The 26,506-nt window shown below is 45.8% G+C and overlaps 1 protein-coding gene across 4 annotated transcripts; it reads left to right on the top strand.

Annotated features, from left to right (window-relative positions):
* The first annotated feature begins 3,324 nt into the window (after window positions 1-3,324).
* On the top strand, window positions 3,325-25,750 carry larp4aa (La ribonucleoprotein 4Aa). Of its 4 annotated transcripts, none has more exons than XM_064299006.1 (17): window positions 3,325-3,790; window positions 10,844-10,985; window positions 11,247-11,408; window positions 11,542-11,626; window positions 11,749-11,885; window positions 12,497-12,600; window positions 12,855-12,965; window positions 13,131-13,184; window positions 14,298-14,504; window positions 15,026-15,129; window positions 15,506-15,547; window positions 17,359-17,565; window positions 18,544-18,595; window positions 19,724-19,885; window positions 20,167-20,291; window positions 20,828-21,038; window positions 21,515-25,750. In XM_064299006.1, the coding sequence occupies exons 1-17, from the start codon at window positions 3,677-3,679 to the stop codon at window positions 21,908-21,910; spliced, it is 2,415 nt and encodes an 804-aa protein (XP_064155076.1). In that variant the 5' UTR covers window positions 3,325-3,676; the 3' UTR covers window positions 21,911-25,750. The 4 variants fall into 4 exon arrangements, with proteins under 4 accessions (XP_064155076.1, XP_064155075.1, XP_064155077.1 ...); XM_064299005.1 differs by having other exon boundaries at window positions 20,825-21,038; XM_064299009.1 differs by lacking the exon at window positions 3,325-3,790 and adding an exon at window positions 4,445-8,580 and having other exon boundaries at window positions 20,825-21,038.
* The last annotated feature ends 756 nt before the right edge of the window (window positions 25,751-26,506 follow it).

Here is a 26,506-nt window from a genome sequence, read left to right as displayed (position 1 = left end):
AGAGCGTTTCTGTTTTTTTAACAATAGGGCTGTGATGTATCAAACTGAGACATGATATTCAGACCTCAGAAAAAATAGTATTTGCTGCTCATTACCCCTTTAAGATCAGTAGGTGTCCTAGTGCTTGACCAAAATAAAAACCTGCTCCCACATTGGCCCTTTTCGGATAAGTTCGGGCACTCCTGCTCTAGCGCTTACATGACAAATTTTTGTGTAGCTCTTTGGCTCTACCTTGTGGCTGAAATGTGGTATTTCACCCATGACAGCTGGGTACTGTAACTGGGGCATTTTCAGGCGACTGCACTCAGGCAGGATGGGGATTCTTCATTCCCTTGCTCATGCTCCTATTAAAGCTTTGAGGAATATTAAATAAAGGCACATCCTGCCTTCTGTTTTTAGGTGTTTAGCGAGAAAATGTTAATAAAGAAATGTCCGCACGCTAAAACTGCTGCCCATCAAATGCCATTTTCAGACCCATTCAGGGGCATTTTTCGAGTTCAAGCAGTATCTTGTTTCTTTCAGCCCAACTAAAAGAAAAGGAAATATCTCATAAGAACAACAAGGCTTAGTGATATGAACCCAAGAGTCATGTGACTGCTCAGTTCAGCTGTTGTCTGATGACCTCTTGGGATGTCTCCCTTGCTTGAAACTGATATTCTTGTCTGTTCTGCAGTTCCCCACTTGAATTTTCATTCAGTTAGTGATCTTTTTGTCAGCTGAAAGGAGTAGCTCGCTTTCTGGGTGTATCAAATAACAGCTGTTTATGACAGTGGTGTACAGTAGTGCATCTCTGAGCTCAGCAATAGCAAACAACCTGGTTGAACACAGAAGACCACTGTACTGGATGACAAAAGAATACATTCTTTTGTGAAGAAAAACCCCTTTTCAACTGTCAAATAGATTGATGTAGGCATAGATGTTTCAAAGACTACCATAAAGAGAAGACCACACCAGCATAACCTCAGAGTGTTGACTGCAAGATTCAAACAACAGTTAAGCCTCGAAACCAGAACAGCCAGGTTACAGTTACAATACAGTTAAAAATTACATTACAAAAAACTGTAGAGTTCTGAAACAAGGTCTCATGGACAGATGAATTGACCTATACCAAAGCCATGGTCCAAAACATGCCACCTCATCTGTGAAACATGGTGGAAATAGAATTATGGCTTCGGCATGTATGACTGCCCCTGAAACTGGTTTACGCATCTTTTCTTTTTTTTTTGTTGTTGCCATTTTTCTCCCATTTTCTCCACAATTTATTCGTTATACCAATTACCCGTGTGAATCACGGTCCTGGTCGATGTGCTATCCTCTGTTGGTCTGGGGAGGGTGTAGACTACCACATGCCTCCTCCGATACATAGGCGACATAGCTGAGGAGGTAAGACCGATTGTCTGACAGTCGGAGGGTTGCCGGTTCAAACCCCGCCCTGGGCGTGTCGAAGTGTCCTTGAGCAAGACACCTAATCCCTAACTGCTCTGGCGAATGAGAGGCATCAATTGTAAAGCGCTTTGGATAAAAGTGCTATATAAATGCAGTCCATTTACCATTTACATGTGGAGTCGCCTGCCGCTTCTTTTCACCTGACAGTGAGGAGTTTCACTGGGAGAGTGTAATGCGTGCAGAGGTTCACGCTATCTTCCCCTGATCCCCTCCCCACTGAACAGGCGCCCCGACCAATCAGTAGGAGTCGCTAATGCAACGATCAGGACTCATACCCTCACCGGCTTCCCACCCGCGAACACTGCCAATTGTGTTTGTAGGAATGTCTGACCAAGCCGGAAGTACCGCTATCGGGATTGAACCCGGGGATCTGCAGTGGTAGGCGAGTGTTTGGGTATTCAGTTACTTTCTGACAAACACCTGGTGTTTGGCTGAAGTTATTGAATCCCTACTGAAGTTACTGAATTGTTCTCTGTCCTGGCAATTTTGACCAATGATGTGGAGGATGACATGAAACTGATCCTGGAAATCATGAAAGTATCCCCGAGTTAGTGACCCAACTGGTGTGGTTTGAAGGGGGTTTGAAATTATGGTGAACCACAGAAGTGTGGTTTGAACTATACAGTTATGTGACTTGAACCATAGAGTGTATATAGGAACTGGAGAGGCCGGACGACCTAGAAGTTGCAGGAACCAATATGGCGTCCAATGCACTACCACTCCCAATTTCCCCGTAGGTTATAATAGAGAAACTTTGGCTTTTTTCCATCCAAGTAAGGGGTTTACAGTCATATTTTCAACCCCATTATACCAAAAATACATTTAAGAATAAGAATAAATTCATGATTTTACTCAACACAATTTATAATGAAGTTATACTGGAGTTGTTTTACTTGTTGTACGTCAACATTAGACTCTGGTTGGCCAGCATAAGACTCTGATTAGTGCAAAGTGTAACAGCTGATGAATAGCCTACAAGGAGCAGGACTGTACAGTAGTTTTATCTTCCATGGTTACTGAACTGCGTATGGGTTACTGAACTGCATATGGATCACAGAACTGTATTCGAGCTAGCACTGCTTAGTGTTGATGAGTGCAGGCTGGACACTCTTGTAACATAACCAATTCCCTTGACAAGGGAGTCCCGGAGATGAACCATCTGGAATGAGTGGACAACTACTTGAATGTTACTTATGCAGCCAGTTAGTGCATTGTAATGTGGTAAATGCTATCTATTTGATTTGCTTGCAAAAAAAGAGATCCAATCATGAGATACAAATAGCTGCTATGAAACTGTGCTGTCACTGTAACTTTGCTTGCTAGTTTGCCACTCTCCGGTAGCCATATTTACATAGCTAGCGAGCTCAAACCACAGGGATCACCCTGTTTATTTAACATTCACCAAATGCATTACTGCTAGCTAATGCAAATGTTAAATAGTATGTTTTCTTATACACTTTCCTTTGATGCAGCTACACCAAGTACATTAGGTTAGATTTTCATGGAGCAACCTCTGCACGATGATCTTTACAGGATTTCATAGCTAGTCATCATGACGTGTTCAATACAACCAGAGTCTAGTGTTGACTCTCTGATGAGTAATACAACTCAACTGTAACGTCGTTATTGTATCGCGTCAGGTAAAATCACTGTTATAACTGTTGTTGAAAATATGACCCCCTTCGTTTTTTATAAAAAGGCATGCATTTCTCTATTGTAGCCTATGGAGACATTGAGAGCTGTGCTGCACTGGACGCCATTTGGTTTCTGCAACTTGGGCAACAGAAGGAAGCGTTCCGTTCGTTCTGTGGTTTGAACAGTTGATGAACCGGAACCGGAAATAAGACAACACGCTGAACGTTTCCTACAGAGGGCGTTGAGGGGTCGCCCTGCCAGTCGGGAAGGTGGCGGACTGCGAGCGTGGTGTCTGTCATAGCGCTTACTTTCGGGGAAGGTGCGTGTCCCCTGTGTCCGCTTCGATCGCCCGACCAGGAATGCACTCCGCGGTTCAGTAACGTTGGGAGGAGTATCGAAGACAAACCAAATATTTGCCAGATCTGGAGTTTTGTTCTCGCCACTGTCGAGTTTTCTTCATTATTTGCCGGTGTAGCTAACTAAAACATCTCACAGAAGACAAGCGATTGTTGAATTCACCCGGTAAGGGGAGGAGAGGGGCGGCAAGCGGGGAGACGGGAGCGAACGAAGGGGAATAGTGAGTCTCGAGCGGTCGATGAGTTCGGAGCAGGACATAGATCCGCCGAAGCAGGAGGAGGCTGAGCCGGGACCGGACACCAAAGGAGAGGGGGAGCAAACACCCGAGACCGGCGGAGACCAAGGCGGCATGGTGAGTTTGGGCCTTGCGCTGAATAGCACCACGCTGCCCCCACCCTCATTGAGACTCATGTTTTTTGTAACGCAACGTTGGGTAGCTAAGCTACCGGTTTCCACGAAATGGAAACTAGCCTCCTAATCTAGTTTGTAATGGGGTAACCAGCAGAGGTTACAGGCGACAAATTCGTGTTTTATTTTCGCTAGTCTATGCTACTAACGTTATTGACGTTAGCTAGGTCGGAACACTGATCACTCGCTTGTTCTATAGTCGCTATTTTTAAGTATGTTTTGTTAGCTTCTATTGACTACCTAGCTAACTTACGTCGTGGCTTTACCTGCTAGCTATCACGTTAGTTTAGCGTTACGTTTTGCAGTGTGCCATAGTTAATGTAACGTTACAGGTGTTTATACATGCCAAGCTCCCAAGTTAGCCGAGCTAAAATATAAATCCACCGGACTCTCGGTATCCTGGCTTGTTAGCTAGCTTGGGGGCTTATTCATGCACGTTTTCTTAACACTGGTAGCCCGTTAGCTGCTAGCTACAGGCTACAATATCTAATTATCCGTCTGCCTAGCCAGTTAGACCGGCTACCAAAATGGCAGTCTACGTTTATGAACATTTACCTTACCTTAACCTTAGCAACAGCAAAATCGATTTTGATTTTTTTGAAGCAGCGTGGTTACCGGTCAGACATGCCAGTCATATGACTACAAAACCATTTTGATTTCAATCTCTAAATCAACCTTCCATATGTTAACCGCAAGCATGCAAAGGCCTAGCTAATCAGTTAGCCATTAACGAGGCCTGTAACGTCAGTTGGTTAACATTAGCTGTAACGTAGTCTACACGTTACAAATGGCGACACGCTGTCGGGCTGTACCTTGACAGTTTGCTATCAGGAATAGCAACAGAAGCAAGACAGCTAGTGCCCTATCCGGCTACGGCATTTTACCCGCATTGCTACAAATGCGCAGGGGTATTGCTAGGGACATTGTGTTTTGTACTGTGCCGGTTAGCTGATGAGCTATAATCATATTTTGTCGGATGTATGGACACTGGTCTCACGGACACGTTTTTTAACCAATCGTGTGCACACTGCGTGCAATTGGAGTAATATTGCATATGCAACGTGCATGTCAGTATGTTGATTGACTTGACTTAACCAACCCTGTGTCCGTAGGGATACTTCGCTAGCATACATGCTGTCTGTTTCTTCGTGATTTCTCCAACTTCGCAGCTGCGTTGTCTGTCAGCCTGGTTTAGCCGGCGATCTGTCTGTAGTCAGGGGAGATAAGAGATTGACCGAGTCTGAGTGTGAATGGTTATGTTTGCTTGCTCATTCTCTGTGCGTACCTAAGCACCAAGCAGGAGCGGACTTTGGCAGTGCGCAGCGCATTTGGACTAAAGCTTAATCTTCGCCGAATATGAAAGAACAGGCTTTGCAGTATCTGCTATTTTAATTTCACTCCTGCGGTCGTGCAGTAGGAAAAGCGCGTGGCCTCTACCACCGCCCTGCCGTCCTTGAAGGGTGTCATGTCGTCTGTGAAATATACTTGGGTCGTTTGAATGCAAACATTTGTACAGGCCGAATTCCTGATGGTTTATTTTGGCAATACAAGTGAATGTTTAAAGTGCCGATTAAGTACACTGCTGTGCCAACTCTGCGACACCGTTATCACCAAGAAAGCAGCTTAGATTTGAGGTGGAGGTTATTACCATACTGGTTAGATATCCTAAATTATATTTTAATGTAATTTGTAGTTTATCTTTTGTCCTTGCATAAAAAGCTGAAGTCACATGTTAGTGAAAAGATGATATTTGGGTATTAGTTATAGTCATGCTTCTCTTGTTTTGGCCATTTTTAATGAAAGGTGGTGAGAGATTTGGCTAAATTCTCTTTTCATTCATCCTCATGAATTTGATTATCTCAAATGAACTGTCTGCTCAATGAATGATATGTGCCTGGGTGGTGGAAGTTTTGGTGACAGTTTGTTCCCTTGATAGATTTAGTTAATTTACCCGCCCACCCAATTGTCATGTTGCACAAAAACGGCTGCTCCCCCTCAGTACATTAATTTTGCATGCAGAATTTCAAAAGTATGATTGAATGATGTTCAGGATCTGCTGTTTGAGATCACATTTGAAGTGTCTGCCTCTTGTTCATTATTTATTATTAATGTGCTTGGCCAGATGCCCTTACGAAGGGTGACTTGCACAACTCGCCTTGTTGATACTGTTCAGGTCTGCAGCAGGGTACGTCTAGTGCAAAAATTGGATAAAATAGTTTGCTCAAGGTTATGACAGCAGTGGGATTTGACCCCACTACCCTGGTGGCAACTTTCAAGTTCTCTGACGGGTCAGTTGTACCATTCTGAGGGTCCAGAGCTCACAAAACGACACCTGAATCACCCCTGTGTCTAAGGAACCCCCTGTATCCTTTGGGCTACAGTGTAGTCATCACTATATAACACACTAAGATATGGATGTATATAGCTGTGATGTCATTGTATCACCTATCTATATCACATGTCTATTTTTGTACAATATGGCTTCTTTATTTACTATTTAGAATGACCACAAAGTTGTCAAGGTGTGTAAATCTGGCAGTGTTTATTTTATCCTGAAGTCTGTATAAAATATGAAATGTAGACTGTTAAATATGGAAATATAAGATACTTGTACTTAGAGGGGAAATATTTTTCCCATTTTCAGAGGTGCTGGTGGTCACCATACCTCATTTTGGAAGCCTCTGAGCTAGACAGGGATACTGACTACATCTGCAGCATCTTTTGAGATGAGCAGCTGAGGAGGGGAAAAAAGCACACCTGTCTACTTCCATGCGATTTCACACAGCAGATACAGCTTGCACACACACTGGAACAGGTTTACAGGTACCCCGAATTAAAAATAAAACCATGCAGTAGTGTAGAACGATGGTTAGGAAACTCGATTTGTATCCTGAAGGTTGCGGGCTTGATTCCAAAATGGGATGCTGCCTTTCGGGTCCTAGCTGGGGCACTGCTTTTGTAGCAAGCTGTTTAACCTGAATTGCTTTGGTGAAATAGCCAGCTGTATAAATTGATTGTATGTAACAATGTAATCTCTAAATCGCTCTGGATAAGAGTATCTGTTAAGAGTTTAAATGTAATGTAATCAAAAATACAAGCAGCCTTGGTTATGAAAACTGCCGTGTAAATGTTTACCTAGAGAATTCTGTTCACACTCACCTCTACATGCTCTGGAGTCTGGAACAACAGATGACTTACTTGCACACAATAATAGGAAACTACTTGTAGCAGGGCATGCTAAATCCCATGTTTTCTGTAAGGAACAGTGTATTTATGTTGAAAAAAGAAATGCAATTTAATGGCAAAATGAAAGCCTGTATATTGAAAATGTGTTTTATACCCTCTACATCTTAACTATGTACTTTGCATGTGCATTTACATTAATCTGATATTCAAATACTTTCTTCGTTCTCTAGTCTAGATAAGTATTTGAAGTTTTGAACCATACTTGTTTTACACTGCCATGGATTAGAGATCTACATTTAGCGAATCCATCCAGTTTTAACAATTCCAGCAGGAAAATTCAAAAACCTGAAGACTAAAGCCTATTTAAGGTTTAATGCAGTGTTCTCATTTAGTAAGCGGACGTTCGATTCAAGAAACCGCAAGGTCGATTCCAGAAACCGCGTGCCAGGGCTTGAACAGACACCCTCTCGGCACAGAAATGATAGACAGGGCTGCCAAAGTCTCTTCTTAATTTTACGCAAATATTAAATAAAATATTTGCTTTGAGTTGGCTTCCCGTAATGTATGTGTCGGGCGGTGTCATTTTCAGGATTTTGTTGTGTCAAGAGTATCTACAAGTTGGCAAACAGTGCAACAGCAAGTTCGTTATCAACCTGGGCGTTGGATAAATTGTTTAATTCGCAGAAATGTTATCCGTCTCTACTGCCTGGGAGAGCAGGCGATTGGTATACTTGGCGTAAATTCGAGCTGGTGTTCCTGAGATATGAGGTTTGATAACTAGTGATTTTAACCTTGAAAGTCGCCCTTTTGGCTCCAGGTTTATGCACGTGTTATTTTACAGGGCAAAAGAACGGTTGTGATATCCCAGGGACTTCGGTGCATGCAGCTCGTGGGCTTTATTTTCGCTTTGAAACTTGTCGCCGTTTTCCGGTGTCGGCCGATATGTCTGCTCTTCACCATGTGCTCGGCTGCTGGCATTAGACAGTCATGCCGAGTAGGTGGGGATTAAAGTCCGGAAACAACTGCTGCGGCAGCGCAAGCGCGCGCTCAGAGATTTACTCCCAGCGGCCGATTTAGGAACAGTTAATCCAGCCCTTAATCACCAGCGGCTCTGTTATCCGAAAGGCAGACACTGATCCTGGATCAGTGTGTAAGGACGGGAGGGTTAAGGTTCGAAAGTCTCAAATCCACCAAGCGCTCTAAACCCCACAGATTGACTTTGCTCTCTGCCAATAGCAACGCGGGGCACTTGTTTGGTAGCGAACAAGTGTGTTAAAAGTGGAGTAGCGAGCTAGTTAGCGGCAGATAAGTATGTTTGTGAGCGTGACGGGGGAGGGAGGCGGAGGCAATGAATGAGCGAATGAGAGGCCGTCCTAAGGGCCATCGAGGGCGCCTTTTTACCTCGCACGCTTTTGGGAAATATTCGTCTTCCATCGGGCCACACTAAAATTTACTTTTAAAAGGCCTTTAGACCGTTTATAACGTTGGACACTACGAACACAAACCGGACAAGCCATTGGTGTGACGAGAATGCTTTTATTCGTCGAGGTAAGGCTTTTTTTTCTTAAATGCATACAAGCATAAGTACGACGGTGACGGCCATTCACACTCCGACGACTTGAATGGGGGAAGCCATGTGACAGAGCTAGCTAGCTGATTATCTTAGCGGGCGGCGCACGAGTTCTCTCTTAAATTCCTGTGCAAATAATACACCGTTATTTCTGAACAGATAAAACCCTGGTTAGAAACTGATGGACGGACTATACGACTTATGGCAGAGCGCCCAATTAGTTTACAAACCGAAGCTAGCAACTGGGTCGTCCTATTTGCTTTAAGTTCGTTGTAGACAGATTACGTCATCGGGTCACTGGGTGAGAGCCCATGTGCTCCGTGCGCCTGCTGATACAGAAATCCGTTTTTTGATGTCTGTAACTACATGGCATGTTTTCTGTCTTATCAGTAGAAAAAACATCAACGATCAACTCAAGATTGTGCTATTTAGTGTGATCATTTTCTCCCCGGGGCAACGCATTGCAGAATGATAACCTATAGTCACTGCATTAAACATTTTGCTGGTCGTTGCTTTTACCTGTATTGTCCTTTTGTCAGGAAAGTATAAATGGTATGTTTCTATTAGGGACAGTAGTAGTTAAGTTTTATGTGCCACATGGATGTTCTGTTTGTGTTTGAGTCTGTTGTGCGTAATAAGATTAGCCGTGATAGCAGAACTATTAGCGGGGCTATTTAAAACGCCGTGGAGCCTATAGGATTGCAGGGACGTTGTTTATTAATAGCCGCAAATCTCCTATGTATGGGAGTGTTGCATAAACTTTACTTCACGGCAGTGAGAGTCTGAGTCTGTTAACCCGCAGTTTTAGCCGAATTAGTTTTTCACAGGTGGCTCTGCTCTTATGCAAGTGATGTGTTCTAGTACCTTCTCACTGACTGATGTGTATCTGTCAGAATTATTTCACTGGAATAAAACGTTACTATTGGTAAAATTGTTCTATCCGTAACTTAACTTTGGTTCTAAAGTTGATTTTAAATGTATTAGTTCCCGTCAAATGTGTGTATGCCCGAGACACTGGGCTCATCTTAAAAGTCTGTTAATCTTTTAAACTGCCATTTAGTCGGTATATTTTTAATTTTATTCTCCTCTTTTCTGCTGTGTGCAGTGTGGCTATTTTCTTATTGTGAATTATTATCTTAGTTTGTCGTTTACTATTTCCCCCCCACTAATGACATTTAAAAAATTTAATGTCCGTTTTATTTTGCCGTTTCATCATACTAAATTAGTCATGTCTATATTTATAATTGCAGGGTATTATAGTCATGCTAATTAACGCTGCTATATTTGAAGGGAAGTGAAAACAAGCCTTAATTTGGTCGATAGATGCACTTACCAAGATACCAAAAGCCATGTTTGCACATTACATTTAGTGTACTATAATTTATTTCCCACGTATATGATGTATATTTAAAATGCAATTATTTTGTCCACTAAGTCTTGACAGAAAATATTATTTTCAGACCTCACTTATGAAATGAAGCAGTAGACAGACACAATTAATTTGTGGAAGGCTTTTTCTAAGAGGCTTTAGGGAGCACTGCTCTGGTTAGTTCTTTATCTATTACATGAGTTAAGAAGGGCACGTATCTGTAATATGCTCATGGTTTACTGTGTCATGACTGTGGATGAGGCTGGTTTGATGTCATTCGATCTGCTACCTGCTGAACATAATAATCTGAATATCAATGAAAGAATTGCAACAACGTCAACTTTTGCAAGAATTTTGGCTTTCTACTTACTCACTTTCGGGAAGTAAAAATGACAAAACGACCAACCAGCAAGGCTAATTTTTGATGACTGTCTTTTAATCTATTTTGAGTGATTTGTACAAACTGGGATTCGTTCAGTGCCTTGGGAGGTGATTTTAATCGTATCCATTGTAAGCACTATAATGAAATTCCTGAATAATATTGCAAGAGAAATTAATATCTTGCAAACAGGTCTTTGAAGCAAATACACCTAAGTTGCGAGTTCGTGTTGTTATGACTGGCTCTTTTTTAGACCTTAAAACATGGCGAATGGCAGAAGTAGCTGTAGGGTTGTACCTGCTGTCTTAGTAGTAACTGCTACTCATCCTTTTGGCTGTAAATTGAAGAAGCTGGTTGAGAAACTGCAGTTTCTTGTAGTGATTGGGCCTGTAGTTCTAGCAGTGGCAGCGCAGCGTTCTATCCCAAGACATCAGCAGTGCAATTTCAGCTAATATGAAGAGTGTCAGATAAGCCCGTGTGTTTCCAATTTCAGGTCACCTCAAAGGGAGCAGGATTGAACCCCAATGCTAAAGTGTGGCAGGAGGTCCCTGCAGCCCCCAGCGAGGCACCTGCCGATGGCAGTGAAGGCTCTCATTGGCCCCAGACAGTGCCCTCCCCGGATGACATCACTGAAGGTGAGAGGACGTGTTTGTGGAAGAACCTGGGGTTTACTGTGCAGGGGGGGTTTCTGATTGATGGATCCAGACACATTGGAAGTCTGGTGTGGTGACGCCTCACAATCCAATCCTGACCACTTTTCCCCTTTATCTTTGTGTCTTTACACGTTACTGTGTTCAGGCCCACTCAGTTATGCGATTTTGGCCGCTGGCCTTTATATGACCACAGTGAAGTCAGAGTCCTGCCCCCACCTTGACTCATCTTCTCCCTCCACCCAGGATACTCGGACTGCTCTGCCCCTGGATGCAAGCCCCTCCCCTTGGACTTCTCCTGCCTCACGGATGGCAGCCCCCAAGTACCCGCAGAGAACGCAATTAATGGCATGGACCCCGTCCCGGACCTTGGGTACATCCCATCTCACCTCACACCTGGGACTTCAGGTTTGTGTTAATGTCCTCATGGCTGTGTGTGGTGTGTGGTGTGTGTGTGTGTGTGTGGGGGGGAGTCTCTCTCAATTTTCTGTGTTCTTGTTCACTAATTATTTAATCTCTCTCCATCTCTCTCTGTCTGTAGAAGGCCAGTTGCCGGAGGAGCAGCCAATCTCGGTTGAGGCCCTGCGTGAATCCCTAAAGAAGCAGCTGGAGTCGTGCTTCTCCCGGTGAGAGCGCTCGTCCCTCTGGCTTAGTGCAGAAATAGAGTCCCTCAAGGTCTTGCATGTTGCACAGCTTGTGATGTGAGGCCCACCCGCCTTCATTTTTGCCCCATGTACCCCCTCCACAGGGAGAACCTGTCCAAGGACCTTTACCTGATCTCTCAGATGGACAGCGACCAGTTCATCCCCATCTGGACCATCGCCAGCATGGAGGGCATCAAAACCCTGACCACAGACATGGGCCTCATCTTGGATGTGCTCAGATGTGAGTGAGACACACGGACACACAGCCTGGAAAGTGCCTACACGAGATGGAGTCTGTACCATGAACTTTCTGTATGCCATTCTGAAGACTCCAAGCGTGTCAAATTTGTGAATCGAGCCTGTCTGTGGTTACGTATAATTTGTACTTCACAAAACACAAATTGGTCTGTGTAAGATCACAAAAATGGGATAAAAATGTTCCTAACTGAACATTGTAGTGCTGATGTAACAATCACTCAGGTAATTGAAAGTAATGTTGTAGAACACTGACTTAGAATGTTGAAAGAACATTCCAAAAACCTACTTTTCAAAGGGTTAAATACCTTTTCTCTGTTCGCACAGCCGACTGTGTTCACCCCAGCTAACACGAAACGTTCTCACAACGTTGCTGCCTTGTAGTAGCTATGTTATAACATTGAGAAAACATTCCAGTAATATTGTGAGAACATTTTGTTAGCTGGGATATTCCTGAAGAGAACACAGCCAGCACCCCTCTGTGAGCGTGAACAGCTCTGTACAGATAACCACGACAGGGCCAAAAATGGGACCTCAGTGTTTGCTTGGAGGGTTAGCCTGCACACCTGAACGTGGTTCTCCTCTCTGTGCCTTTAGCCACGCCCATGGTCCAGGTGGATGAGAAGGGGGAGAAGGTGCGTCCCAATCACAAGCGCTGCATCATCATCCTGAGGGAGGTGCCCGAAGCCACGCCCGTGGAGGTAGGGGGGCCTGCCTCGCTGCGCGAATTTTGCACTCTCGGGGCCAAGTTCACATTTCACGTTTTACCTTTTCACACTAAAATAATGTCTCAAATTGGAATAGTTTTCACCGTGCATTGAGCTGCTAGTATTTTTCCTGTGGGTTTAGATGGTGCGAAGCCGCCTTTAGAGGGTTTAATCGGGTGGGGACAGATATTCCGCTCTCTTGTTACCATCCTTAATCTAATTCCAATGGATTCTTCCGTCCCTTACAGGAAGTGGAGTCTCTCTTTAAAAATGACAATTGTCCAAAGGTGATAAGCGTGGAGTTCGCACACAATAACAACTGGTACATCACATTCCAGTCGGACACAGACGCACAACAGGTGAGCCACCTGCTGCCATGTTGCGCTCTTAGTGTGCTCTTAGTAAATCTGGTAAATTACTATAACCTAATACTGTGATATGTTGCTGAATTTGTTTAGAATGATGTGGACTAAAAACCTGTTGAGAGGAATCTTAATCTTTTTACTTTTTGAACCCCCACACAGGCATACAGATACTTAAGGGAAGAAGTCAAAACATTTCAGGGAAAGCCAATCATGGTGAGTAGTGACATCACTTCCTGTTTGACATGGTGTCAACCATGTTGCAAATGGGAGCCAACTGGTCAGACTTTACAGCTCCGAAATGGAAATCTCATGTCCCTGTTGTTAAAAAAAATTTTCTTTGCTTAAAAACAAAAAAAGGATCTAGTTTTCCAACTCGTATTGCCTGAATGCATCTCACTGTGTAAACACACTCGGACAATGTGCTGTAAAATAAGGATTGGATTTACTCTCTTTAAACCCATTAGAAGTCTGCAAGAAAGACTTATCCTTACATAGTTCTGAAGGATATATTTGAAGTGTGCTCATAGTGGTTCAATTCTGTAAACACATTTAATTGCATGTAATGCATCCAGCCTCCTATACCTATTGTATGTATACCAGTTTTTAATGAGGGCAGAAATTTTAACACCCGCCTCCGCCCATGTGATTGTCTGCTTCACACTTGTGTTTACACTGTGTACTTCTTGAGGGTCTTTAGCTGTCTTTATCCTCTTACTGGATGAGAGTATCCCCCCCCCCCCCCAAGGGCAGATCCAGTCGGCCCATGTGACGCACCTGAGCCTATCAGTGTCTTTTTTCCCCCTTATGTACTCAGTCTAACCCCACCCCCGCCTTCAACTGAGGGAGTGTTGCCCTACCGACCATATAATTATGTCATCGGGGGAGACGCTGTGGTGGCGTCTGTTTGCTTCCTCTGTTTCCTGCTTCTGTGACTCGTATTCTGCTCAGCTCCTCAGTGATTGGCCGGTTAGACCCGACCACCACCGCTTGGGCGCAGGGTTTCTGCTGCCTGTTTTAGGTAAACTAGTTGTAGAAGCCCTTTTGACAGAGAGGTTGAGGTGTCTGCCATCTTGACGGGATACGATTTGTATCTGCAGTGATAGCGTCCCCCCTTCTTTCTTCTTGCCCCTTCCCTCTCATTTTTTTCTTTCTGTTACTTTCCTTGCAGTTTTTTGGCAAGATGATGAAGTAATGCATTTGCTATATGAAGCGTACAAAGTATAACTGCAGTGCTATGTAAAATGTATTCTCTCACACTCTTGTTTACCCCCCCCCCATCCTCCCTCCCTCTCTCTTCCCCTTTTTTGCTCGCTCCCCCCCCACCAGGCGAGGATAAAGGCCATCAACACCTTCTTTGCGAAGAACGGTTACCGCAGCCTGGACTCTGGCCTGTACTCCCAGCAGTCCCAGTCCCAGTACAGCTCGCCCCTCTACATGCAGCAGGTGTACAGCCCTCAGCAGCAGTACCCCCTCTACGGAATGGTCCCCCCGACATGGACACCCTCCCCGACGCCGTACTTCGAGACCCCCCTGGTGAGGCCCCCTGTCTCACTGGAATCTAATTCCGCGTGTGTCTGCATGTCTGTGTGTTGGAGGGGGTGGGGGGATGGATGGGATTCCGCTTCATTGTATCTCTGGGGAGCCCCCCTCTTTCCACCTAAAGGTATTGAATTATAAACCTGGATTATTGAATCGCTGCGTTTCACTGATCTAGTAGCAATGGTAGTAATTGATAGTTTGGAGAAATTGGTCAAAACAGATTGAAGGTCAAGCAGAATTCATTTTTGAATAGAATACATTTTTTGTTTCCTGGTGCAAGTGGCCTGTTTAAAAGGACCAAAAATTTGGTTCTTGTTCTTGAACACTAAAGTGGCCTGGAGCATTCCTAGGTTTTATTGCACTGGTATGCCTATTAAGAAGGAGCACTTGGTCTCTGCCATGACAGTTGAAAGGTACGTGTGCATGAGTGCAGCTGTCTGTCTGTCTGTCTGTCCGTGGTTGAGGGTGTGCGCCTGTCAGGATAAATTCCCTAACTCCTCCCTTTCCTCCCACAGGCACCCTTTCCCAACAGCGGCTTCGTCAATGGATTCAGCTCTCCCGGCCACTACAAAACCAACTCCAGCTCCCTGAGCACCGGCAGGCTCTTCAGCCGGAACCGGTACGGCTGCCTCCGCCCTTACGCTCCCAAAGCCCCCGGCCCGTGCGCATGCTCTCTCCTGAGCTGAAAGGGGGGACTGGGACGGGCCTGAAATTTAAGGTTGGACGTTCCTAATCGGGGAACTGCCTGCAGAACATGCAGCACCTTTACGACTTTGAGCCAGAGATGTGGGATTGGGTGTGTTAAGTGACCCTGCGTCGTTTTCATGAATAGCCATCCATGCTTCTTAATGAGTTGAAAACATGAAGGGTTTTGGCAGGCTTGGAGCTAATGTGCTGTTCGTCACCAATAACTGGTTCCCTCCGTTTCCCTCATGCCCAACCCCCTCCTGTTTCTCTCTCTCTCTCTCTCTCTCTCTCTCCCAAAATCCCCACAGTGCTCCACTCTATTCCAGAAAGAATGTACTAAATGCCTTCAGGTACTTCCACCAGATGTTCCTCCACCCTTGTATCATTTTCATCATGACCTTCATTTGGTGTTCATTTAACTCCCCCACCCAACTTGCTTTGGCTTTGACTGGTTTTCCCTTTTCTGGGGCTGATGCCTCCACAGCGTTGGTGCGGCCGGGACGACAGACGCGCGAAACCAATCGGTTGATTTGATCAGGAGAGAGCGCGAGTCCGCGAGGTTTAGCCGAGCGTGACGTCTCGCTCACAGTCCGCTCTGCCCATGTGACCGAGCCAGCGTCGGGTGCACACGCTGGGGGAGGGAAGGACTCTGACCCTTTCGATTAGAAACGCTCTTCTGTGAAGCCAGGTCTTCTGCTTGGGTTACACACACACATTAAACCTGTGTGATCCTCTTAAAACTGCGCTGAGCTTTAAATAAACTTGGCCATAAAAGTGATTGATAGATGCGTATGTACTGTATGCAGGACAAGTTTTTGCAAGCAGATTGGGAGCACAGTGCAAGTGCTTATTTTATATTGGGAGCCAAAATCCCGGTTTAACATGTATTTGTTAGTTTGTTTCTTTTGACTTACGAGTATAACTGGAATATTTTTGGAACCTAAGTTTAATTGACCTCTTTGATAAACTGGCAGTACTTTACAGTCCTGATTGTTGCTTCAGTTGTTTGTGCCAAACACGTCTGTATTTACTATGAAAATGGCTCTGTGTTGCTAGAATAGACACAGCAATGTCCCCCTCCTTTTTTGGTGACCCTTGCGGTCTGGTAGGTTTATCCTGTACCAACATAATTTATTGGGACTAACTAATCACTTTTTTATGTCCAAATGTTATGCAATTAGTGGTGCTGTTCGTATTTTGTCAATCGATTGTGAGGGGAGCTCAGGGGAATCTCGAATACTCGGCCTGGATTGGCCAGAGAATGTGAACTGGCCACAAGAGACAGAAAGGGCTTTGTAACATAGTATGTGTAAAATATTACATTAGCCCTGTAAAAGCTTCACTATCACATGATCACATGATCCTGTCATTCTGCCATTTTTTGGCTGACAGTTCTCAAAAGCTGCTGTCAAAGGATCTGTTCAGCAAACTGGCTCTATATGAATGTATCATTTTGGGAAGATGAACTTTGGCATTGGGAAAGCAAGGCTTCACGCACCTTTGTAATTGGCGCTTATCATGCACACTGACTTGTGAGAACCAATCAAACGACCTTGCTCTCCTCAGCAAAACTTTGAGTGGTTCGAGTCAGCGAGTCGCTGGTAATTATTGCCGCTATCTGTTTGTCTTCTGCCACTCGAACGATAAACCCTGTGAAATGGTTCTGCTTGCAGTAGCTTCGAATCATGTTTATTATTTACCATATTTCATCCAGACTTATCTAACGCCTCATATCCCTCCAAACGCATGAATTAACACTCAGCCACTGCGTGCGCAGCCTAGACGGCTGTCCTAATGTGAAATGGCCGACCCTGTATCACTAAATTGACTCTGCGTTAATAGTGTTTTGAGAGGACTGATTTTTCCATTTGTCCTGTCTAGACTGCGCACGGCACTGTTCATCCCCAGTGCATGCTCTTCTGTTTTCAGTGGCGTTTCTATCACCCGGTGACTCATTTCCAAAGTTTCTGTGGCCTGGGTGGAGCGTAGCGGCTCGACGTGCTGCCAGTCTGCAGTCACAGCTCCTGACGATAGCGGAGATGGCGGGGGGAGGGGGGGGGGTCTGGAGTTAAACTGCAACGACCTTGTGACCCTCAGCAGGCCTGATTCAATGTCGAGTACTGTGTTCACCCCCCTCCTCCTCCTCCTCCTGCATCAACAGGAACCACGTGAAGCCTCAGCCCAGAACCAGCGATTTGGCCTCGCCCTCCGGATCTCCTGTTCCGCTGGTGGACGGCACCTCGGGGGCCCGCAGCCCCCTGCCCCCACGCACCGGTGGTCCCGAGTTGAGCCCCTCCTTCCCCTCCAGGGACGCCCACCTCTCGCCTCCTGAGATCAGCGAGGATGGCGGTTTGGCCGGCAGGGGCAGGTCAGTCCTTTTGTTCCCCATTTTATTTCTGCCCAATATTTAGTGTCAGACAGCAAGAGGTACGAACTATGTGCAGACCTTTGTAGTAAACATAAATCCACAGTAAACGCAACCAGACATAGAACCGAAGTAAAATGCTTAGAAAGAGTTTAGAAAACGGCAAAAAGTGCACCTTTACGTCTGCTTAAAATAATAAAAATAACAGGCTTAATTGGCATTTTCTTAACAGAATTATTTCCTGAGTTGCTTATAGACTTTTCTGAGAGCAACTCTTCGTTTGCTTTTCCCTAATATGTTTTGGCAAAACAGTTCAGTGTTTTGTAGGGACAGTGTGTATTGGAAGAATACTGTTTTGTGGGGACAGTGTGTTAGGGAATATTGGTTTTCTGTTTTGTGGGGACCGTGTCTGACCCACCAATCCCACTTGCACTGTTAGCCAGCGTACTGTATGGTGGCCCGTCAGTTTGACGTGACCCCAGACCCAGTGATGAGAACGCATCGCGCATAGAGGGACTCAAGGTGACGAGGAGTCTGATGGCTTTGGGTTCCCACTCTTCCTACCCTCTCTGATCTTCCTCTCCCTCATTTTCTCTCTTCCCCGTCCCTACCCCCCCCTCCCCCCCCAAAGCTGTCGCCCCCATCACCTGTCCCAATGAGCGGTAAGATTATGAGATCTGAGGGTCTGAAAATAACAGAACTGGCCTCCCGCTGATAGATGCACTCAGCTTGCTAGCCTGCTAGGTGGCTCATCCTGCTGCGACACTGCCTTCCCGTATGAGGACGTGCCCCATGGTCCAGCAGCGAGCCTCGGCCGCTCCAGAGCCCACTAACGCTCCATTGGCCTAGGGAGGAAAGGAAGCGTTTAGTTGGCCTGTTTGACCTCGTCTCTTTGCACAAGAAACTGGGGGTTGATCTGCTGTCAGGACGTTGCGGTGTGTGGCCCTGTTTCTAAACCGCATTGTGACACACTTTCTGCAGGAGGGGCCCGTTCCGGGGGATGAGGAGGAAGAGGGACGATGACCGCACCACGGTAACTGAAACCCCGCCCGCACTCGTTACCGTCCTTACTGTCTCTCCCCTTTCGCTCGTCTGCCGTAGAGGAAGGGGAGAATTTGCTTCTGAGGTGGGAACAGCCTCGCCTGGTTCACACACTACAGCAGTGCTGGGCTGCCTTGGCTTGTAGGCTGCATTTATGGCCTGAATTCTCTTTACTGCACCACTGCTAATGAATAAAATGTTCAGGTTAACAAAATACATAGGTGTACTTAGACATTCTGTTTTGCAGTAAAATGTGTAGGTTCTTAGTTGTGCCGCTCCAAAATGTATGTATTTGTTCATTTGGAGCGTTAATAGAGCTCATACAAACAGCTACTGGGCCTCACCTGCATGTTCACTGGCAGCCTGGGTAGTGTAGTCTGGGGCTGCTGTAATGTCGGTGCGGAAGCTTCTAGACAGCCGGTACCCGGTTTGCTTGGTCGGTAATTCGCGAAGTCAGCTTGGTGTCAGCTGGACCCGGTGATGAGAAACCATCGCGCATAGAGGGATTGCAGGCTGTCACGGGTCCGGTGGCTTTGGGATTTCTCCTCCTTTACCTCCCTCTCTCTCCTTCCTCTCTTCCCCTCTCTCTCCTGCTTTACCCCCCACCCCCCCAAAAGCTGTCATCCCTGATACCTGACCCGATGAGCGGTAAGATTATGAGATCTGAGGGTCTGAAAACGACACCATAGACACGCGTCATTATCGCAAAATGATACTGAATCCTGACCGTGCCAGCGCCAGACTGACCAGCAGCCCAGCAGGGTGGCACTTAATCAACTGTAGCGCCACCCGGAGGAGGGAGGGCCTCAGTTCCAGCTGGACAGATTGTCAGGTTTAATTAAAAATGACAAGTAGTTTATAAGTAAGTCTACATAAGTAAGTCTACATAAAAAGATACCATTCAAAGTTTGACTATCCATTACTTTACACGGTTTTATGAAGGTTTGCTACACTAAAATATGCACGTTTTGCTTTTGGTGATCTAAAATGGGAGTATTTTAAAAATATTGCGAGTTTGAGTGGGCTGTGTACTGACAACTCTCTTTACAGAGCATAACATGGAGGAGACTGTCTGGCACAGAATGGGCTGACACAAGCTTCTCCCCCTTTTCTTTCACAGAGGCCACTCCCACTAGCTGAGGTCAAAGTTCAACAGCCCAAATTTGACCTGGCAACGTCCAGCTTCCCCCCACTGCCCGGCTGTGTGGTCAGAACGCAGGGCGGGGAGCCCGTTCTGGAGAACCGCCTGTCGGACGTGGTGCGCGGCCTGAACAAGGAGAAGGTGAGGGGGGGGGGGAGACGGGATGAGGTTGATGTGAGGTGCTTTGTGATGGTTGGCGATCCAGTTTTTCCCCAAGTCCCTATGATGTCATTCTTGGTTTTTGGGTGACTACTCCATCTTTTTTACTCGCCTGTCCACAGTGAGTCCATTCCTTCAGAGTGCATATTGTCACATGGACGCTGCAGAGGATTGTGGGATACTGGGGTCATGCACGCTGCTGTGTCATTTTGTTTGGTTCCCTTGGGGGGCCGTGTCCTCAGTTTGCCTGTCTCCCCCCGCAGCCGGACGTGCCCAAAGAGCCTGCCGTCGGGTCTTCCGCCATCCCTGAAGAGGCGATCCGCATCTCCACCCCCGCCCAGCCGGCCTGCAAACCGGCCCCGCCCGCCTCAGACCACCCCGCCTCCAGGTGACGTTAGCCTCCGCCCGCGTCTCTCTCCCTCTCTCCCTGGAAGAGCGTAGCAGCAGGTGGGGGGTGCCGCGATGCAGAGGTTCCAGGTGTCGTTCCCTGGCCTCCTCCCAAATCTGGCACCCTTGAGCAAAAGGGCTTAGCCTGAAATACTCCAGCCGGCGCCAGCCTTTTTAAATGAGTCATAAAGTTGTAGGTCGTGTATGTCATGCCATGCAGGTGTTTCACAAAGTGAGTTTCGTGAGATCACCGGCAAACTAGACATTTTGAAGCACGTTAAATCTTATTGGGGTGAATGCCTGAGTTGTTTCAAATTGTTTCAATTTTAAGAATGACACCAGAATGACAATGAGTCTGTCACTGTCCATTCAGCTCTCTGAAATACCCCCCTGAAAAATTAAGAATATGAATTATAATAAAAATATGGTAAATTAGGATAAATTGTCAATCAGTTATGGAATTACATGAAAAATAAAAAGGAAGGTTAACGATTGCATCATATTCATCTCTTGCTCTCTCTCTCTTGCTCTCAGCAGTGCAAGCCGCCCGGAGAAGAAACTGGAAAAGGCGGAGCCCCCTGTGTCAAAAGAGACGCCCCCCGCTGCAGCCCCTTCCTCAGGCCCCGCCCCCCCAGCCCACACGCAGCACCCTCCCAGCACCAAACCTGCACGCGCCCCAGCTGGCCCCGCGACCGTCACGCCCACCCAGGCCCCGCCCACCACCGCGGCTCCTGCCCCGACACATCCTGTAATTCCACCATTAAACTGCATGAATTTGCGCAGCTGCTGCAGCCAGTGTAACACTGAATATCAGTTACAGGCTGCTTTATTGTGAAATGTTAAACGATGTTCTAGTGTGTAGATGGGTCTGGAACAGCGTCACGGTGCGATGCACTATGGGCATGAGCCTTACCCAGGGAAGGGAGCTTTCAGGCTGGCCAGAATGACGGGATGTCCCCTGCTGGTTGATGGGGCTCCCACAATTCTTGCCTGCTCTCTCCAGTGTTGATAGAGATTTCGGCAATGATGAATATGATTGGGCATTTTTAATAAACAAAATGGTTATTTAGTGTTGAGAGGAACTGTAAGTTCCATTTCGATGTAAATTTTTTTTTCTGTTCTGTAATTTGTTTTTGCTTGTTCCTCTTATCTTAACACTGCCCCCCTCTCTGTCCCCTGTCTCTCTCCCTTCTCTCTGTCCCTTCACTGTTCCCCCTACTACAGGAGCCCCGCAAACTGAGCTACGCGGAGGTATGCCAGCGGCCGCCCAAGGACCCGCCCCCTCCCTCCTCTGGCTCCGCCCCCCCGGCCTCCCAGCCCCTGCGCGAGCTGCGCGTCAACAAGGCGGAGGACCCCGCCCCCGCGAGCAGCAGCCCCGGCGAGCGGCAGGAGAAGCCCGCGGAGCGGGGCGGCGGCGGCGTGGAGGGCAAGGCCAGCGAGAACCGGCCGGCCCGCGACTCGCCCGGGGGCCACCGCGCCCACGGGCCCCCCAGGACGGGAGCCGGAGGCCTGAAAGTGCGGGACCAGAGACGGCCCCCCTTCGCCCGCCGCGGCTCCCCGCAGGGGGCGCCCCCTCCCTCGGGAAAAGAGCAGAACATCCCGCCACAATCGCCAAAGTAAAAAAAAAACTAAAGGACAAATGAATGAAAGAGGAGAGAAAACCTATAAATAAATAAGTAAATATATAAATATATATAAAAATGAATATATATTAATGGGTTAAAAAAGAAACTAAAAGAGCAGTGACTGCTCTCCCTCCCTGGGGGGTTGGACTGAAGTGGACTGGGACATTCCAGGAAAACAGACAAAAACAAAATAATGTTTAAGAAAATGAAATCCCTGCACTGAAGGAGAGGGCGGACGGATGAGGAAATCATTTCGGTTTCGCGCGTTTCCATGGATCCTTTCCTTCAGCTGAGCGCTGTGATTTTAGTTGTGATTTTTTTTTTTTTTCTTGTCTTGTCTGTTTGTGGGAGAGTGAGTGATTGTGGGGGGGAGGGAGGGAGGGGGAGGGGTACCATTGCCCTGGGAAAACCTCCCATCAAAAGCAGAAAGATCTGCTGGGCTACAAGAAACGCTATATGCTAAAAAGAGGCATACGTTTCAAAAACCTTGACATGCGATGACGCATCATCCACTATGAATTTTATTTTTCTTTACCTTTTTAATTTATTTAATTTTTTTTTTTTTGTTCAGCTGCAAGAAATCAAGCGTTTGCAGGCTAATTTTACCGTCTGCTAGTAGGCCTGGTGTTGTGTTTTGGTGTTGTACTGATGGCTATGGCTATGGGTCATGGGTTTTCATTAGGAGCGAGCTGAAGGCCTGGTGGTAAACTTGTGTTGGGCCTAGATGACGATCGCGTTGGACAGTGTGATGGGCGGGACCCAGTTTGAGCCCCGCCTGCCGTCATGCTCTGCTACGCTTGGGTCGGGCTTGGTTTTCAGCGAGAATAGGCGTTGATATTAAACATCAAAAGGAAGGGAAACCTAAACATTCTTCCCTAAAATTACCTGACGCCTGGGTCACATTTCGAGACAACCTAATGCCAGAGGTTGGGGTATCGGAAACTGAGGGTGGGGACCTAGCGGAGGCTGATGCAGTTGCATCAGTGCTTAAAGCTGCTTTTCCCAAACTTGCCCATCTGGTCTAAACCCATATTCTGCTCATTTCTTTGCATTGCTTGTTTGGACTCCACCTCTGTATGTGTGAGTTTTGGGGGAGCATGGAGAGAGAGTACAGGCGGGATGTGTGATTTTGGGAAGGGGGCTAGGTGTGTCGCTAAATCGGTAAATTTGATTCCTGATTCCCTCATTTACACTCTTGCCCTCTGTCAGAGTAGGACAGCAGTATAACTTGCAGAGCAGTAGTGTTGATAGTATACTTGCAGTGTTTCAGTGCGCGTTTCAAGTCCAGTCATCCACCAGTCTGTACTGTACACCAGCTGCTGCACACCTCAATCTGTTAACTGCTGTAATGGAGCGGGCTGCTGCTCTGGGGCTGTGACCACTGTGGGCGGTACCTTAGGGGAGGGGAGGGGGGGAGGGAGTCTACTGGCTCATTGGTAGGGTGCATGTGTGTGAGAGTTAAGGCCAGCTGGTCTGGGTCTGGTATGCCCAGGTTTTGAGTGTTTGGTTTGGTTTGGTTTGGGGTGTTTTAATGGAATTCCTTTTTTCCCCTCTCTAATACTGGTTTTGAGATTTGGTTGTCAGGGTCGGTTGTTCCCAGTGTGCTGTCGGGCCCATTGACAGAGCTGGACCTGTAACAGGTGTGTGTCGTGGGTAGCGACCTGTGATGTAGTAAACTTGGGGTGCCCTCGTTAGACCTCCCCACCCCAAACCGAGCCGCTCTGTCCCCCACAGCAGGTGCACAAGTCACTTCCACAGCTCGCACCCTTCATTAAAGACGAAACGGCTTTGCTATTAATAACTTCCCGTGGTAGCTCACTGTAGGAAAGGGGGAGTTCTTCAACCTTTGCATTTGCCTGGTGGTTCTTCTGAAACATGGTCTTAAAATGTCTGCGATATGTATCTGGAAGGATGGTTTTTGGTTGCTTTGGTCATATCTGGCATTGGGAAACAATTATACCCTGTTTTACACTGCACCCCCTTTGAATGAAGGGCTTTCACTGGGCATTTTTTTACCTTTCAAAAGTCTTTTGACAGTCCTACTTGACCAACTGTTTGCCCCTGGAAACACATGCACAGACACCTACCTGTTATTGGATTGGATATAAAGAAATCTGTTAAGGCTTTTCGCTTCCTGTTTTGTTTGCTAGCCTGCCTGTTAAGTTGCCCGTAGCCATCAGTCGGTAGCCTCCAGCTTGATGAAATGGTTTGATTTGGGATCATTGTTCGTATGTATGTTTGTTTGGAGATCTTAAGTTTCACTTGTGCTAAACTTTTACTTCTGGCCCTGGCAAAAGATAACCCATGTTTTTTGTTTTGTTTTCTTTCATTTATGACTGTAGTACAAGGTCTGTAGAGAAAGTTGGTTTGAAGTGACCACCACCTTAAAGGTGGATGAGGAGGGAAACCAAATGAGGTTAATCCATAACCACAGCTGTGGTTTTATTCATGGTTTCCTGAAAGAATGCTGCCAGTTAGCAACTGCAGTCAAATACAGATGTTCTTCTGGGGCAGTGACAACAGCCTTTAATTTGAGCTAGGATGAGGGGGTGGATTCATCATCCTTTCCATTTACAGGAACTAACACTTGTAAAAAAGGGGTTTGCATTTTTATTCTTCATTGCACAAGAAAACCAAAACTTTTGTGTCTTAGAAGCTGATGGCTTTTTGGAAAGGATTTTGTGTATGCAGTTTGTTTCGTGAATAAGATGGTATAAAAGGTGACTTTGCATTAAATGCAAAGCTTTAGTTTTCTTATGCATCAGTGTAGGAAAGAGCCTTTTCTATCACTGAACCACAGTGTACAGTCTCAAAATGCCCAGCGCCAACGGTAGACTCAATGGGTGAAAGTAGCCGATTGCACTAGGGACCCTTAACTGTTGTGAAAACGGTGGAAATTGGAAATTTGAAAGTGAGAACCAGTCGACTTAACGCTTTGTATTTTCAGTTCACATGTACCTTCCTGCCCTTCCCAAAATGTCTGTTTTCTGATATGTAATTGCCGCAGCCAGTGCAGACACAGAAGACCGTTTCTATCATCTCGACGACTTACTGTTATTTTTTTGTTTGTTTTTCCTCCTCTGCTCCTGTAGGGGGCGAGACGACAAGCTTGGTGTGTCGTTGGTGCTGTAATTAGAATACTAGACTGACTACCGACTAGCTATGAGGAAAAGGGTCTGTACTACAGTTTGATTCATTTACTCTTGCTTTTTAAATCTTATTTATTGTAATCCAATGTGCGAAGCTTCTTTTATTTTATTTTCCCAATGCCGTCAGGTTGGTGATACCCTTCTTAGTGAGTGGAATGACAGTGGGAAAGCATTGTGTGAAATAGCATATTCATATATGGTTTGAGACTTCAGTTAAGCATATACTTGATGTGTTGCTTGGGTTACAGCCATGCAGTAAATAAGTAATTGAATCACTGGGGATGTTTTTTTTTTTTTTTTTTTTGAATTTTGTCATTCTTTTCATTAATTAATTACTAAGAGCAGCTAGTGGTCTTGTGTAATGAAATGAAATGCACTAACTTGTGTTCTTTTTTTAATCTTACATAATGTGAAAAATCATTTTAGAAGTGTAAGTTGATGAAATCGATGTTGACAGGCTTGCTTAAATTTAGTTTTTTTTTTCTTTTCTTTTTTCCCCCTCAGTTTTGGGTATTGTCTGTACAGTGATTTATTTTTGGGATTTTGGATTTTTTTGTTTTGGGAGGGGGGGGGGGGCAGTGTGGGAGGGGTGTGAGAAACTGGACACCTGAAGTGTTTGAGACACTGAATTCTAGATGTCTGAATAAAATCTGTTTGGGGGGAAAAAATAAAGTACAATGATCTTGTTTTAGCCTTAACGAAGTGTTTTTGTGTCCCATCTTACTGTGTGTGTGTGTTTTGTGGCTGATTGTGTAGTAAATGTTTATGCAAAGCTCCCTTACAATCTTCCATATTAGTCACTAAAAAGGATGGATATTTGCCATCATGGACTTCTCCTATCGTGTCTTGTGGAGATAGGGTGTAGTACCTAGTTCAGATTGTGCCAATCTGCCAAATGCAATCCTACTTGTTTGGCACTTTCTGACCAGTTCTGCAACCAGTTGGACCTGTATGAACCCAGCCTGTTCAGTGCACAGAATCGGACAAGGAAATTAATGGATTCATACCAAGGGTCTCCTGTCTGATTCTCCTAAGGCCATGTCCTCAGTAAGGTATTCAGAATAGGTCAAAACTGGCACTGATGAGTCACTCTGGCCTATACCAGGGCCTGAAGTCAGTCTCAGTGATAGGCAATGATTTTCCCTAGCCAAGAGACTATTCAATTTTTTTCCTCCTCAATTGTTTAATCCACTCCACTGGAAGATAAATCAATGTGGACCTTTCATTCTAAAAACATGGCATTTATTTACTTGCATCACTTCAGAGCTTTGGTGCAAATTTGATATTTGTTGGTCTTTAACACAAGATGTGTACAGCATTTACAGTATAATATAGTGTACAGGATTATTCAACTTACTGATTTGTGAAGTCAAACCATGTGAGATGCTGTTTTTTCTTTCTTTTTCCCACGGTGTGCAGGAACTGCCGCCGTGGGCTATGCA

The sequence above is a fragment of the Anguilla rostrata genome, chromosome 11 (assembly GCF_018555375.3).
Source record: "Anguilla rostrata isolate EN2019 chromosome 11, ASM1855537v3, whole genome shotgun sequence".
In the NCBI taxonomy this organism is placed as follows: Eukaryota; Metazoa; Chordata; class Actinopteri; order Anguilliformes; family Anguillidae; genus Anguilla; species Anguilla rostrata.
This window is presented reverse-complemented; position numbering and strand designations above follow the sequence as displayed.